Source organism: Leptosomus discolor, chromosome 1 (assembly GCF_034619465.1).
Source record: "Leptosomus discolor isolate bLepDis1 chromosome 1, bLepDis1.hap2, whole genome shotgun sequence".
NCBI lineage: Eukaryota > Metazoa > Chordata > Aves > Leptosomiformes > Leptosomidae > Leptosomus > Leptosomus discolor.
This window is the reverse complement of record NC_141391.1, coordinates 169,943,752-169,957,835: the sequence shown is the minus strand read 5'-3', so window position 1 is coordinate 169,957,835 and position 14,084 is coordinate 169,943,752. Positions and strand designations below refer to the sequence as shown.

Below are 14,084 nucleotides of genomic sequence, written 5' to 3'. Positions count from 1 at the left end.
TTTCCTTCATAATTGATAACAATATAAAAAAGTTGTGAATAATTAGGAAAGTTGAATTGATTGGAGAAGAATCTTGTATTTACACAGGCTAGCCCATACTGCTCAGCATTCTGCTGAAACCCACCTGACTTCCGTGTTAGTCTGGTACCAGCTGGCTGGTATTGCATGCATGGACACAGATTTCTATGAAGTTGAATGCTTTTCATCAACTTACCTAGCCAGATGAAGGCATATTTTGCACTACATTTGGTCATTGTTGTGCTTTCTAAATACAACGGTTTGTAAAAATATGCACGTTTCCTTAAGGTTGCCAAGTACATGCTAAATATTAACAAACAGAATGGATAATATACAGATTGACACCTTTTTTCAAGGCATATCCTAATTTTAAAGAGCTATCTTGATGTAATTCCTGTAGTTACCACCCCTGGAAGGGAACTGGATGCTCCCAGATATCTCACTCCAGTGAAACCTCAGCAGCCACTCGAAGACAGTTGTACATCTCCTGTGGCAGGTCAGCCCGAGTGAGATTGTTTCCATCCAGGCGCAAATGTGTGATCTTGGAATAGGTCATTGGCCCAACAACCTTACAGAAGCTGCTCAATGGGAATTCTGAAACAAAGGAAACATGAATAAGAGAAAGCATGAATAATTAGGACAAATAGGCAAACTCACTATTTTTCTGCTTTTTTAATTTTATTTGAAATTGTGACCTCAAATTTATTCCACTATTTTTCAATATTTTTCATGTCCACTGATGTAATTCCCCGTGAGTTTACTGGAACTTGAGTGGCTTGTGTTGGGAGACGTTCTCTCCATTAGTTGTGAGAGGTTCGGAATTTCTAATGGTCTTGATCACCAATTTGATTAAAACAAATCAAGAAAATTTCCTAGATTTTGTACATTGTACAGTCTTCTTTTGGAAGAGTGAGAGATAAAATGCATCCTTAATAGCACATTTATTAGGCAGTCCATATTGCAATACAGTATTTTTTTAAGACTACAGACCAATTGTGATACTCTTCCAATTCAGAATGTACCAGCTGAAGTGAAGTGATGATTGTTGTGAGTTAGGATCATATAATCTGAGATATACTTTTAGGACTAGATCTGTGAGGAATTTTGCTGAATGAAAATACAAGTTCCTGAGACTTTGAACTCATTTCCTTGGCCTACAGGCTATAACATTAACTATTTAGGTCCAGTTTTCTGCAGATAGTTTGTGTAATTTGGAAAGATTAAAATGAACATGAATTCTAATCTAGATTTTTTTTCCTTGTCCTTCAGGAATGACATGGTGAACATATTTTTCTTGAAGGCAGGCATTTAAAAGCATTCTAAATTTACTTATTTGTTTTTTTCCATACTGTTACTTTTGAGCACAAGTACTAACATTTGGTTGCAAAACAAGGTATGCTTATACAAGGTGGATAGATGCTCAACTACTCAAAGGACGTAAACTTCATGCATGTAAACCCCCAAATTTATCTATGTTACCAAAACACTCATCTGTGCCGACTGTTTATGAGACTGAAACCACTTTGGAAGTAGAAGCAGATCTAGTCCTCACAGAAGTCAAAGGAACACTGCTGTCATGGGACTTCAGTGGGATTTGGTTCCAATATCTGGTGCACATTGTTTGCATTTGGTTATTAATTTTTTTATACAGCTAATATAATTGTCAGTTGTTAGAAGCATATTAAAAATGTTTGTTTTCTAATTGCAGTCTCCACTGGCAGGAAATAATGTAAGTGGATCTTGAGAACGCAGTAGGTATGCTGTTACCTATATGATCTGCATGGGAACTGCAATCAGTGAGACTAGAGAACTGTTGCATACAATATTTTAGTAATTACTTCTTTTATTACACTTATTAATTTTGTAGATGTTAAAAAGTCTTCCTGAATTTATAATATTCAGGTTCAGAGGCAGGGTACCTGGAATTTTGCCATTAGTGTAGCATTCATATTTTCCCAACACAGAATTCCTGTATGAGCCAGACACTGAGAGAATACGGATTGGGTGAAAACTAAATTTTCACCTGAACAATTGCTGTGTCAGTAAAAGTGTTTGTTGCCATAAGAAATACTGATATTCTAACAAGCTGCCTGAATATTTGAAAATTCTATGGAAAAATAAATCAGGAACAGGCATCTCCTCTCCTCTTCTCTCCTCAAAGCAAAATGGGAGCACAGAAACACTTATTTTTTAGATAGCATTAATTTTTTACTATATTCTTGGGGACAGTATATCCCTTGTATAACTAAATTGTAAGCAGCCTTTAGCTGAGGAAGTTTAACTCTGCAAAGACTCCTTCTTCAAGCATGCAATACAGTGAGCAATCCTAATGGGATCTGAAGTCCCATAGTCATCCTTGCTGGTCTGTGGTCCTATAGTAACCATATGTGAGTTACTTCTGCAAAGGCCATTGTAAAAAAAAAAAAAAAAATCCTTTTGGGATTGGTGGAGTGACCCAGATAAAAGACCATAAAGCACCTCCGTAACTAACCCTGTGTAGAGTAAATACAATCATGGAGCAGGTACTGATCCAGCTGATGGAGCGGAGCAGAACATGTGGCCTCTTAAATGTTCTCTGGAACATTTTCACATTCCCCCTTGTGATACTCCATTTACATGATATCTTCTTGATGGTGTTTCATGTGGCAGCAACAACTCTCTCCTTAATCCTTTACAAGTACAAATGAACTATGGAGAAGTCTGCCTACATGTGTGTATATATATATATATATATATATATATATATTCCTGATAGCATCTTAAAACATGGCAGCAAACCACTGTGGTTATTAAACAGAAAATTCTACCCTTAAATCACTAATAGTAAGAATTATTAAACAAGAAGTTTTAATTTACAAGTTACAGTTTATGTTTCAGGTATGGAGAAAACAAAGTCTTTTATAAACCTTCCATGGTTCTGTGCTAGCTTAGAGATCCAACTGGCATCAAGCACAGCAGATGGAGTATACAGTCGACACCTAACTTACATTCAGTATAATGGATGTGTTTCAGTTTATTACTTAGAGATCAAAGGAGTTACTCTGAAACTGTCTTCATTCTAGTTTGCTGTCCACTTTGCCCACTGGTCCTTGCGTCATAGATGAAGACAGAACATACCGAAGTGAAGACAACTCTGCAATTTTTTTCTATGCGGATTTTAATCAACTCTTGTTCAAAAAGCTCAAAGTCACTCAAATGAAGGTTTTTTCTCAAACATGTAATTTTTTATGTATAGCAATGCATAATAACTGTAGCAAACCCAGGATGAAACTTATGGAGAATAACTTAGAGAAATTTTTCCTTTCTTTATGGTAATATCAAAGAGTTGGAATCAGATTACTCTTTCTTAGACAAATATAAATGTTAATTCCTAGGCTAAAGGAACCTGAGACAGTAACAAATTAAGAACTCTGGAGAAATATTTTTATGTTAGGTTTCAGTATAAGTGAAAAATCTAAGCTATCTAAGCAGTCTGAAAGATTATAGCTTTTGTACCTTTTAGGACAGATTATCCTTACCCCTAAAACAAAAGTATCTCTCTCACAGTATATGTGTACCATGGGCCATGGTATGGAAGGGAAGCTGGCCTTGTTTACAGTCATCCTTACACAAATCTCTGGCAAACTATAATATATTATTGAAAAAAGAAAATGGTCATTTGTTTGAAGCTCAAATACTCAAAGGTCAATCAGCTCAGTTTTTGAAAAGACTAAGTACTCACAGCTGTAGGTCAGGTGTAATGAATAGTGAACCGAAAAGACTTTGATCACCCTGTATCTGGTACTTCATTAAACTGAAATGCTTATTGCTAACTAAATTTTGTCCCACATTGTCAATTAGCGTCTTAGGGAACACAACATTATGCCTGCAAAATTAGATAGTCAAGAAAATTCGTTATTGAAGTCTACTAGATTTTATGGTTAAACAAAACCCAGGAAATCAGAGTTCTTTTGCATCAGTCCATAAGTTAGCAACAACAGGGAGGCAGTAGCCATTACATACCCACTCCTCATGCCATCCCACTCTGCTGCTGACCAGTACTCTGGAAATACAGCTTTCATTGCAAAATTAAATTGTTGTCAAAGTCCTTGATTCAGAAGTCCTTGGAAATGTGAATAGAAAGCAAACTCAGTACCTGCAGAAGGCTTAGAACAACTACTCTTAACAGGGAAAATGGCCTCATATATCTCAGGATAAATTAAGCGTCGTGATCGTTAAGTCTTTTAGGAGGGGAGAGTATCTGAGTTCTGCAGTTCGCTGTATGTGGTCCTCAGGTGGGAACCATTAACTCATTGCTTTCCCTCATCAAAACAAGAAACTGACATGTAACAGAAAAAAAAAAACAACCATAACATTGAGGAAAATGTGAAGCATAGTAAATACCAAACATTTCAAAAGGTCTATTTGGTAAGATATGCACTAAAATATTTGCATTAAAAACTACATCTGTATGGAGTTAGCTATGTATGGAGTAGGTATCACTGGTATCCCAAATCCCCAGCCAGACAGAAGAGAGGGTCTTACGGTTTACTTTATGCCAGCTAGGCTGATGATGTAAGTCCTGCAGAAACACCACTATCTTTCACAGATCTGCCTCTCCATCAGGGACCATCACTGACAGAAGTGCAGCTGGAGAGGTTCTGATGTGATGATGAGGCCTCTCCAGCTCCCCAATACCTCCTTACCACCTCAGGATTAGGACTGCCTCGTAAAAGCCCTGTCAGTAGAAACCTCCGTGATCTCATGCAAGGTGTGACGTTTATGGACTTCAGAAGAAACATCTTTTCAAAATCATGACTGAATGGAGACAAGCTTGCCACCTGATCATATGATGTGGGAAATGGGAATGAAAAGAAAAAGAACAGGGGCAGTTCTTTGGATTTCAGGATGGGTTTGGAGGGATAATATACTGCATGAGAGAAGGGGGTAAAGAGAAAAAAACAGCTACTTTGTTGTATGTTTTTCACTGTGTCTTGTGCCTGATACCTGATGAATTTGTTGTCTTCTCCCTCTTTCCTCCCTCCAGTACTTTCACTACGAACCTCCTGAAAGGTTACAAATATCGTAGTCAGGGCCTCAGCTGATATCTCTCTCTTTTGCTGACTTATGAGTTCTGAATATCTTCCACACTGATCAAACTTTTCCCACTGATTTTTCCTCAATTGTACAAGACAACTCATTGGCTTCTATGGAGTTACTCCAATTTACATGAGATGAGAATTTGATCAATAATACTCACATTAGTATGAAAACAGAAATTTCTCTCTTTAAGGTTAATTTGAGTAGCTCTCAGATAAATGTCTGTTTGTCTTTTAACATTAATTGGGACGACAGTCAGAGAAATGTCAGTGTGCTAACAGTCTAACCAGTACTATTTCTTCAGATTGGTTGACCTACCCTTTCAGATACTTGCATTCACCATCAGTGTCCAGACTGTGGTAAATATTAACAAAAATACACAAATTTAACTCACTGTTAATTTTGTTGACTTGGAGGTAGAAGTTTTCGAGGTTCTCACTGACGGTTGGAATGCTCTTCAGCTGATTGAAGGAGAGATCCAACTCAACAAGTGATGTGATGTTGAAGACATTGCCTGGTATTCCAGAATCTGTTAATTTATTGTGGGATAAACGCAAATATTGCAGGGCTTTAAAAGCTTGGAAGTACTCATCAGGAACGTTGGAGATCTGGTTATTATCAAAATACAGCATGAGTAAGGAATGAGGCAGTCCTGTTGGTAGCTTTGTCAGTTGATTGAAGCTTAAGTCAAGATACAAAAGTGAATTCAGGCCTTTAAAAGCCCCAGAAATAGAGTCTGCTTTCAGCTGGTTGTTCTGGAGGTGAATGACAGTCAGATTCACCAGCCCTTCAAGTGCACCGGGATTGACTTTTGTGATTTTGTTGTGACTTAACTGCAGGTCATCCAGAGTTTTGGGGAGTGGTCCAACAGCTTCAGTCAAATTGTTGTAGTTAATGTGAAGTTTCTTCAGATTCTTTAGTTTAGAGAAGACTCTTCCCTTAATTTTTGAATTTTCCAAATGGTTGTGATCTAGAATCAGCCACTGTAGGTCTGTTACATTTTCAAATGTGTTCTCTTCAATGCCCTCAATCATATTGTTTCGAAGATAAAGGTATTTTATTCCACTTGGTACTATTGGAATGGTTTTCAATTTAAGATTGTCACAATACATGGCAGTAGGGTAGCTTAAAGGACAATTACATTCTGGGGCACAGACTGCTGAGGATGGCCCAAAAGGATCATAACCATAATCATCTGCAGGACCATAGTCATAGTAGCAAAAAATGCCACTAATCAATAACAAAAAGACAGGTAGGGAGTTTAAAGTCATCTTTGCAATGTGTCTTGTCCCTGTATGTGAATGAGAATAAAAAAGTTACAACTTAAATGTATTCTTTCTTTCAGCAATATCTGAAATTTTGCTACAGAAAGATAATATAAAAACTAATTAATTTAGGGTTCCTACTTAAAGTTATTAATTAAGAAAAAATATAATATGTTTTGTTTGTTGGTATTGCATTGTTACTACTACAAACTTACAGTCCCTGTGTTGCTATAACCTGCCTTTGTAAGGCAAAATTGCAGGCCATTCTGCTGTTGTAAGTAAAACATTATTTACACCTTTATATCTTCCTCCATTCATTAAGTCACAAGAAGGATGATAAAGTCCAAGTTTTTTAAACTTGGCCCAGAAGAGTTTTTAGTTTTGCTGAAGACCATATTCAGAGGCAGTTCTCCATTTAAATTCTATCAAGCATTCCTAATATACTGAATTGGCTTGTATCTAGATAAGACATGGTAATTTGATTTAGGCTTGAAAAAGCCAGGGAAGTTATAAACTGAGGGTAATGATCTGCTGTATAGTGTGTTGTTGAGATGCCTGTGGCTTGAAATACCTTCTTCACATGGATCATACTCAGTAAAGCATGTTTCACTAAGTTTCATCTTCACCTAAAGAACAAACTAATAGAAATATACAGCATATTCTCCTGGACATGTCAAAAAAACAGCACTGCATATCTGTGCATGAGTATACTCTATCTAATATGGCTGTACAGTGCATCTGAAAGGACTGAATTTCAGATAGTGCAAATGTTCTTGCAAATTCTATATATAACAATAAATGTGTTGGTTACAATGTATGACCACTGTAAATCAACAGAACAATAAAGCACTGGCTTCACATAGGTGTTCTTCCAGTTCACATACAGCCAAAAGATGTTCAGTGTCCTGGGGGGTGTTTTTCCTCTGATCCAATATGAGCGGTGTCACCTTACTCTTTAAGGTCATGCCCTTCTCATCAGATATTCTGCAAGATGTTAATCTGTGAAGATTAGTGTCTTGTTTTTATTTCTCACTACCTAGACAGATGTTATGTTGGAAAAGTGGGTCTAACATCAATGAAGTCAGTGACCTTACTTTGATTTTCACCAGTAAAAAACAAGGCTTAGTGTTGTCTTTACTGTTGAGACAGTAGACTACTCAACTACTGTTGAGACAGTGAGATGATTAAGAAAATCCTTAGAAACTTCTTGTTCTCAAGTAATTTCAGAAAGTATGTGAAGGCTGTAAACAGATCACCAGACGTTGATCTCAGATCTGGGCAATCTTCCAGCAGAGTAAGTTAGTCTTTTTATTGACATTGTTTAGCGTTACACAGAATACATACTGTTAAAATGCAGGGCCATAGCTAGAGTCTTCCCTAATTCTAAATTCCCCTGTTTTTATTCACTTGATAAAAGCCACAACACTTTCTAGTCAGCTAACAACCTCAACTAAAGTTCCTCTAGGCAGGGCCTATTGATCTCACACAGTACAGCACGAAGATTCTTTTTAAAAATATTCTCATGTTATATCCAGTCAATCACCCACAAAGTTCCTTTGCTAGATATTAAGTTACTGACCCCCGAATAAGAAGGACAATTGCATATCTTTTCCATGATGTTGGTTCTATCACATTTACCTAATTACAACCATAGGATACAGCTATCATTGAAATATGAGTTATCAGTTTAATTTCCTTTGTCTGTTCTTCATTACTGCATGAGAACATGCAAACTCAACCTTCAGTCCCCTGCTGGTGTAAATAAGTACAGCTCCTCTGAAAGCAAAGAGACTATAGTGACACAATTCAGCTCAAAATCTGTCCCTATTTAGGTACTAAACATTAAGGATGGGGGACTAACTGCTTTTGTATTCAGCGTATAAGACAGAGTGTAATGAACTCCTTGGACTACAATCTTTGGCCTTACAGTGATATTTTTACACATCTGTATCATTTTTTAACCTTACTGATAAAATAGCATAAACATCCTATTTTAAATTCAAACTCTGTTGTTCTAGTTTGAAATTATATTTGTAATGCTAAATATTATAATTGATGTCATAGGCTAACAGTTCTTTTACATAGTATAAAATGTCTAACTGCTCTGCAGAACCCTGGAAGTATTTAAAAAATTTTGTTTGATTTCAAATAGTTTTGAACTATTTTATCAAGAATAATTTAAAATGTATGTACAATTCTGTAGTGCAAAGGCATATGAGCATGTGTGTGACATAAAATAGCACAGTAAAGTACATATTTAGCGTAGTTAACTTTTAATAATGGATTTCTAGTTCATGTATCTAAATGTTTCTCTCTCAGAAGTGTAAAAGATAAATAGATCATGTACACATGCTTATTTGTTGCATTGAACTATATGAATCCAAAAGATAAAGTTAGAATACATTCTTAAACGTTTAGCTTATAACATAAGCACTCTTGAACTAATTGCCTGTGTTTGTTCTAACCAGTTATGTTGTAAAATACCTGTGAAAATATTTGTGAAGTTGCTCAGGCAACTTGCCAAAACATACTAAATGGCAAATCCACAACTTTGGAAAAATGATTACTACAGTAGAGCAGACAAACTATTCAAACTATTTTGGAGCTAGTCTCTACTACCCTAATTCTAACGCTATTGTGAAACAAATAAATACAAGCTTTTCATTCAATCAGCCTTAAACTAAATATGCCTTAATTCTGCAGCACAACTTCTTTCACAGTTGCAAAAGATTTAATTTTAAAAAGTTTCAATAGTATATTTAAAATGTGCTTTAAAATTAACTCAAGATTTCAAAATACCTATCACTTTCCTCTCATTGTTTACTTGTTTAATTATTTAAATATCAGGATATCTTGTCTTTTTGTAAAATGAAGAAAATTAACAAATGGAGTCTGTGTAGCTCTTACTAGTAGATTATGAATGAATAAGTAAACAGTGAGTAGTCTTACAAATTTCTTTATACTGTACATCAACTCTTCTTTTGAAGTAGAACAAAACAGACTGTAAAAAAGTGTATCACTGATGCACAAAATATGTGAGGTTGTTTTAAGGAAATTGAGAAAGCAAATCCGCTAAGCAACTGTTGATTTGTGTTCAATTTTCAAATTGGCAAACTTATCCTGACATGTTTTCACATTCCCATTACAGCTACATGTAAATAGCTGAACATTACAGTTAAAACATGCAGCAGCACTTACCTTACTGCCTTGAAGCTGCTTTCCTTAATTCCCAGAGCAGATGCAATAAGGGACTGTATCGACCAATATATGCTGTAAACAGTGTCAGGAGGTAAAAGTCTGCCAGATCCTCTGTGTTACAAGAGAAAAAAAAAAAAAAAAAAGCCCTAGTCACGCTGTTCTCTGAAGCTGCTATGTCATCATGGTGATCTTGTGGTGTGGCATGTACAAAAATGCAGCTCTCTAATGAAGTGCAGGTGGATACCATATTTTGTACAAGGACAACCCATCTGTTATTCCTGTGGGATGAGAGAATGATCAGTGTTTCACAAACCTGAGAAAGTTTAGACCACTAGCCATAGGTTTATACAAGGAATTTTTGTATTTTAGAGGGAAAACATTTTAGACTGTAAAACAAATTACAAACAGACTTTTGTTTTCCAGCTTACTTTACACTGCTAGACATGAGCTAACAAATAGCACTCAGACCTCAATGCTGCTGTGCTTCTTCAGCCAAGTGACTCATTCATTTTTCTGCCTTTTTCTTTAACTATCTTATGTCCACAGTAAAATATTCTTAATAAAAGTTTTAGGTTAAGGATCAGAACCAAAGATGGAGGATTATCTTTGAATTATTACCTTTTCCACAACATTAAACACTGAGTTCAAGGTTTCTTCTGCAAAGCATTGGAATCCATTTGGTCTGGAGATTTTGTTTGGTGTGATTGAATATATGTTTGTTTAAAACCAGGAATGTTTTTTAAACAGTTACTCACTTTTTAAACAGTAAACTCACTTTATGCATTTGTTCATTTTTGCACTTACAGATTTCTCCTGCTTTTCAGAATCTGGAACTACTCAGCTTTACATTGTCTGTTTCTTATTCCATGGATGTAGTTCAAGAATGCATCTTAAGGCTTGGATGAGATGTTATTTTCACCAGTCAATGCCAAAAAATAATGCACTAAGACAGTAACTGTTTAAAGTGGGTCTTGAAGTTTCCATAAGGTTCCTTATCTCTGAATGGTGGATGTCTTCCCTTTTTATGGGACACAAGCTTTTTCTTGTAAAGTTGAATGGGGACAAATGTGAAATGTGCATATAGAAAGCATGCACAAGCCATATTAAGGTGTCTCATGTGTTTAACTGTATTTGACTGTAATAGTTGTGGGCACAAATCAAGATTTTTTTTATCTGTTATCAACCGGCTATCTTTATGAAAAGTCATGATAAAGGATGTGGCTGGGCTGGAGAACCTTAGTAGCTTCTTAAGAAGAAGAGCCTGATGTGGGTCTCTCTCAAAATCTGTTGCTGATGCATCTGGGCTTCCATGCCAGTGCAAGTTCCTGGGAGTAGGGAAAGGCCTGGCATAATTCAGTGCCCTTCACTGAGAACAGGAAAGAAACCAAACAATTACAGACCTCTGTGCTTCTGCAATTATGTGATTAGCAAACAAATTTCCTTAAGGCAGAGTGCCAAGTGCCAGTGCAGCCCACAGGGAGTGACCATTACTCTTCTGATGTTCTGTCATCACGCCTGTCCCCCTGGCTTGAGAGAGCTATTTACACATTAAGAAGCATACTGACGACAGATCGTAACTACATTACTAGTTAAGTGACGCAAATAAGTGAACGTGAAGCACTGGGATTACGATAGTGAATTAAGCTACATAAGGTGAAGAAGTGTGCATGGTATCAGAATCAGAAATGTAGAAGTGGACAAAGCTGTTGTTCTGCGTGTGGACAGAGACCAGATGGAGTTCCTCATGCACAGTATGATAATTCTCTGAAAATGACTTCATTAGTTTCAGCTGACCAAGGAAAACCTAAACTGTAGCCTTGACTGCAAATGCAGTAAGAAGCAGGAGCATTCAGCAAAACCAATTGGAATAGAGAAAAGGATTTTTAATTCAGAAAGACATGTCCTTTAAGGCAATATTGAGGTTTGCTCTGTGGAAGAAGGCACAGCATGCTGAGTAGTAGAAGAGTGGATGGAAAGCTGCCCAGCAGAAAAGGACTTGGGGGTATTGATTGACAAACCTCTGAATATGAATCAGCAGGGTGACCAGGTGGCCTAAAAAGCCAATGGAATAGTGTGGCCAGCAGGAGTAGGGAGGTGATCGTCCCCTTGTACTCGGCACTGGTGATCTTGTGGTGTGGCAGGTACAAAAATACACCGCAAATATTGTATTTGGGTTTGGGCACTTCAATACAAGAAACACATTGAGGTGCCGGAGAGTGAGAGAGAAGGGCAACACAGCTGATGAAAGGCCTAGAGAATAAGTGTTATGAAAAGCGGCTGAGGGAACTGCGGCTATTCAGTCTTAAGAAAATTATGCTGAGGGGAGACTTGATTGCTCTCTACAACTACCTGAGAGGACACTGTAGAGAGGTAGATGCTGGTCTCTTCTCACAGGTAATTAATGACAGAACAAGAGGGAATGGACCAGGGTAAGTATAGGCTTGACATTAGGAAAAATTTTTTCACAGAAAGGGTTGTCAGGCATTGGAATAGGATGTCCAGGGAGGTGGTTGAGTCATTATCCCTTAATGTGTTTAAATGTCATTTAGATGTGGTGCTTGGAGATATGGTTTGGTGGTGTAATTGGTAGAGTAGGGTTGGTGGTTGGACTCGATGGTCTCAAAGGTCTTTTCCAACCTGAATGATTCTATGATTCTATGATAACATTTGTAAGGAGAATTTTAAAATTCACAGGAAAGGCACTAGTGTTTTCTCTAATTAAAGATTTGTTTTGAAGGACAAGCTCAATATTATAAGAAATTAATATACATTTTGATCTTTCAGTAATAGAAATAGTTTTACTTTGCAGTACAAACAGAACTGCACATTAACTGCACATACAGGATAGTGCAGGCTTAATATGTTTTGGCACAGTTATATTTATGCACCAGCTGTTTATTACATTGATTTCTTCAGGTCCAGTATACATCCTTTTTCTCATTCTATTAACAGAAATACAACATATGCATACCTTTATAACTTGTAGAAAAATCTTATTAAACAAACATGATGATATCTTGCAATTAACATATGGTAAAATCTTGGTTACACAAAGTTCAGCTGAGACTTTTTCATTCATATAGTTCCTGTCTGGGAGACTGTTTTAAATTAGCTATATAAATTGCGCAGTCAAGATGAAGAATCACATCTCCCAAGGGTAAGATGTAAACCAAGAGATTTTTCCTTTTCTTTAATGAGATTTTTGCCACCTCTCCATTCTGTTATTTAATACCGTCCCTTCAGCATCATTTTATATGCTTTCCTAATCTTACTGTTCTGTCTCATGAAGCGCTCACCTCATAAACTGCTGTTTGGGAGAGCAGGTAGGGACCACAGCCCTGCAAATGGAGGTATGGTTTCTTCTGCAGCAAAGAGTGGGAAAGTGGGTAGGTGATTTTTTCTTTCTGGCCCTATTTTGTGGTTTGTTTTTTTTTTGGGGGGGGGGGTGGGGAGCGGGGCAGTTGGTAGCTCTCTGAAGTCATTAAACTGCATGTGAACATAGTCTAGCTAATTTCCAAGGAATGCACAAATTAATGTGTAAATTCACCTTTGATACCTAAGATGAAAACCAGTTATGAATACGCTTCATAGAATCGTAAGGTTGGAATACACCTCTGGGATCATCAAGTCCAACTGTACTTGATAATGTCAGGACATGTTGATATTTCACCTTTACAATAACTGTGCTCCTAATTAAGCCATCTCAGTTTGTTTTCTCCAAAATTAATTTTCTTATTATTCCTTATTTATTAATTTTTCTTTGGTGGGAAACTTGATCAAAACTTATACTCACCTATTTTTTCTTCAGCCTGTGATACATGAACAAGAAGAAGAAAGAAATATTCCTTTTATTTTATTCAAAATTTCTTTCTTGTTAATTCACATTTTGATGGCTGGAGATGGCCAAGAAGTCTGGTAGGTTGTAGTGAAAAAATCTGAAAGCAGAGCTCACTTTGCAGTTGGTGAGATTTAGCCTTCAAACACTGTCAAGTTACAGTGTCACTATTTTATCTCTTTACTCATCAGCGATATCCTTTCTGCCTTTTCTCTGTCTTTATAACTTCTAGTCAGTTCTTCATGAATGTGAACTCCTCCCAGTATGTTTGCTTTTAATCCCCTTTTTCTGAAAAGACTCAAGTTACTAAAACCTAATAGATATTATCTAAACCAACTGCTTCCTTTTAGTCTTAAACCTGTGTACACATCTGCTACACAGATGTGTACCGTAAGAACCAAGAGATTTGGGTGCCCAAAATTAAGAGTACAATACAGCCCCAGGAAAGCATTTGTGGAACTTTTCACATTGCCACATAAAATGGGTAGTGACTTTTTTGCACTGATCACTCATAATTTAAATTAAATTATTATGTCAAGATGAAATGAAGGCTAGTTCATTTTAACTGACTACCTGCAGCAGAAGTTAAAGAAATATCTATCAAGGGAAAAGGCCATTACACGGCCACTATACAGCAAGCCATGTAATTATAAAGAGATAGTGTAGTGTTTATGCATTATGTTTTCCAT

At 36.6% G+C, this 14,084-nt stretch overlaps 1 protein-coding gene across 1 annotated transcript; it reads right to left on the bottom strand.

Annotated features, from left to right (window-relative positions):
- Positions 1 to 457: 457 nt before the first annotated feature.
- LUM (lumican) lies at positions 458 to 6,368 on the bottom strand. The gene is made up of 2 exons (XM_009959851.2): positions 5,492 to 6,368; positions 458 to 612 (listed from the first exon to the last, which is right to left on the bottom strand). The coding sequence occupies exons 1-2, from the start codon at positions 6,366 to 6,368 to the stop codon at positions 458 to 460; spliced, it is 1,032 nt and encodes a 343-aa protein (XP_009958153.1).
- Between the last annotated feature and the right edge of the window lie 7,716 nt (positions 6,369 to 14,084).

Coding starts and splice junctions, on each gene's coding strand:
- LUM (XM_009959851.2), bottom strand. CDS start 6,368: ATGACTTTAAACTCCCTACCTGTCTTTTTGTTATTGATTAGTGGCATT. Junction 613..5,491: donor CCAAGTCAACAAAATTAACA/GTGAGTTAAATT, acceptor CCTTTGTTTCAG/AATTCCCATTGAGCAGCTTC.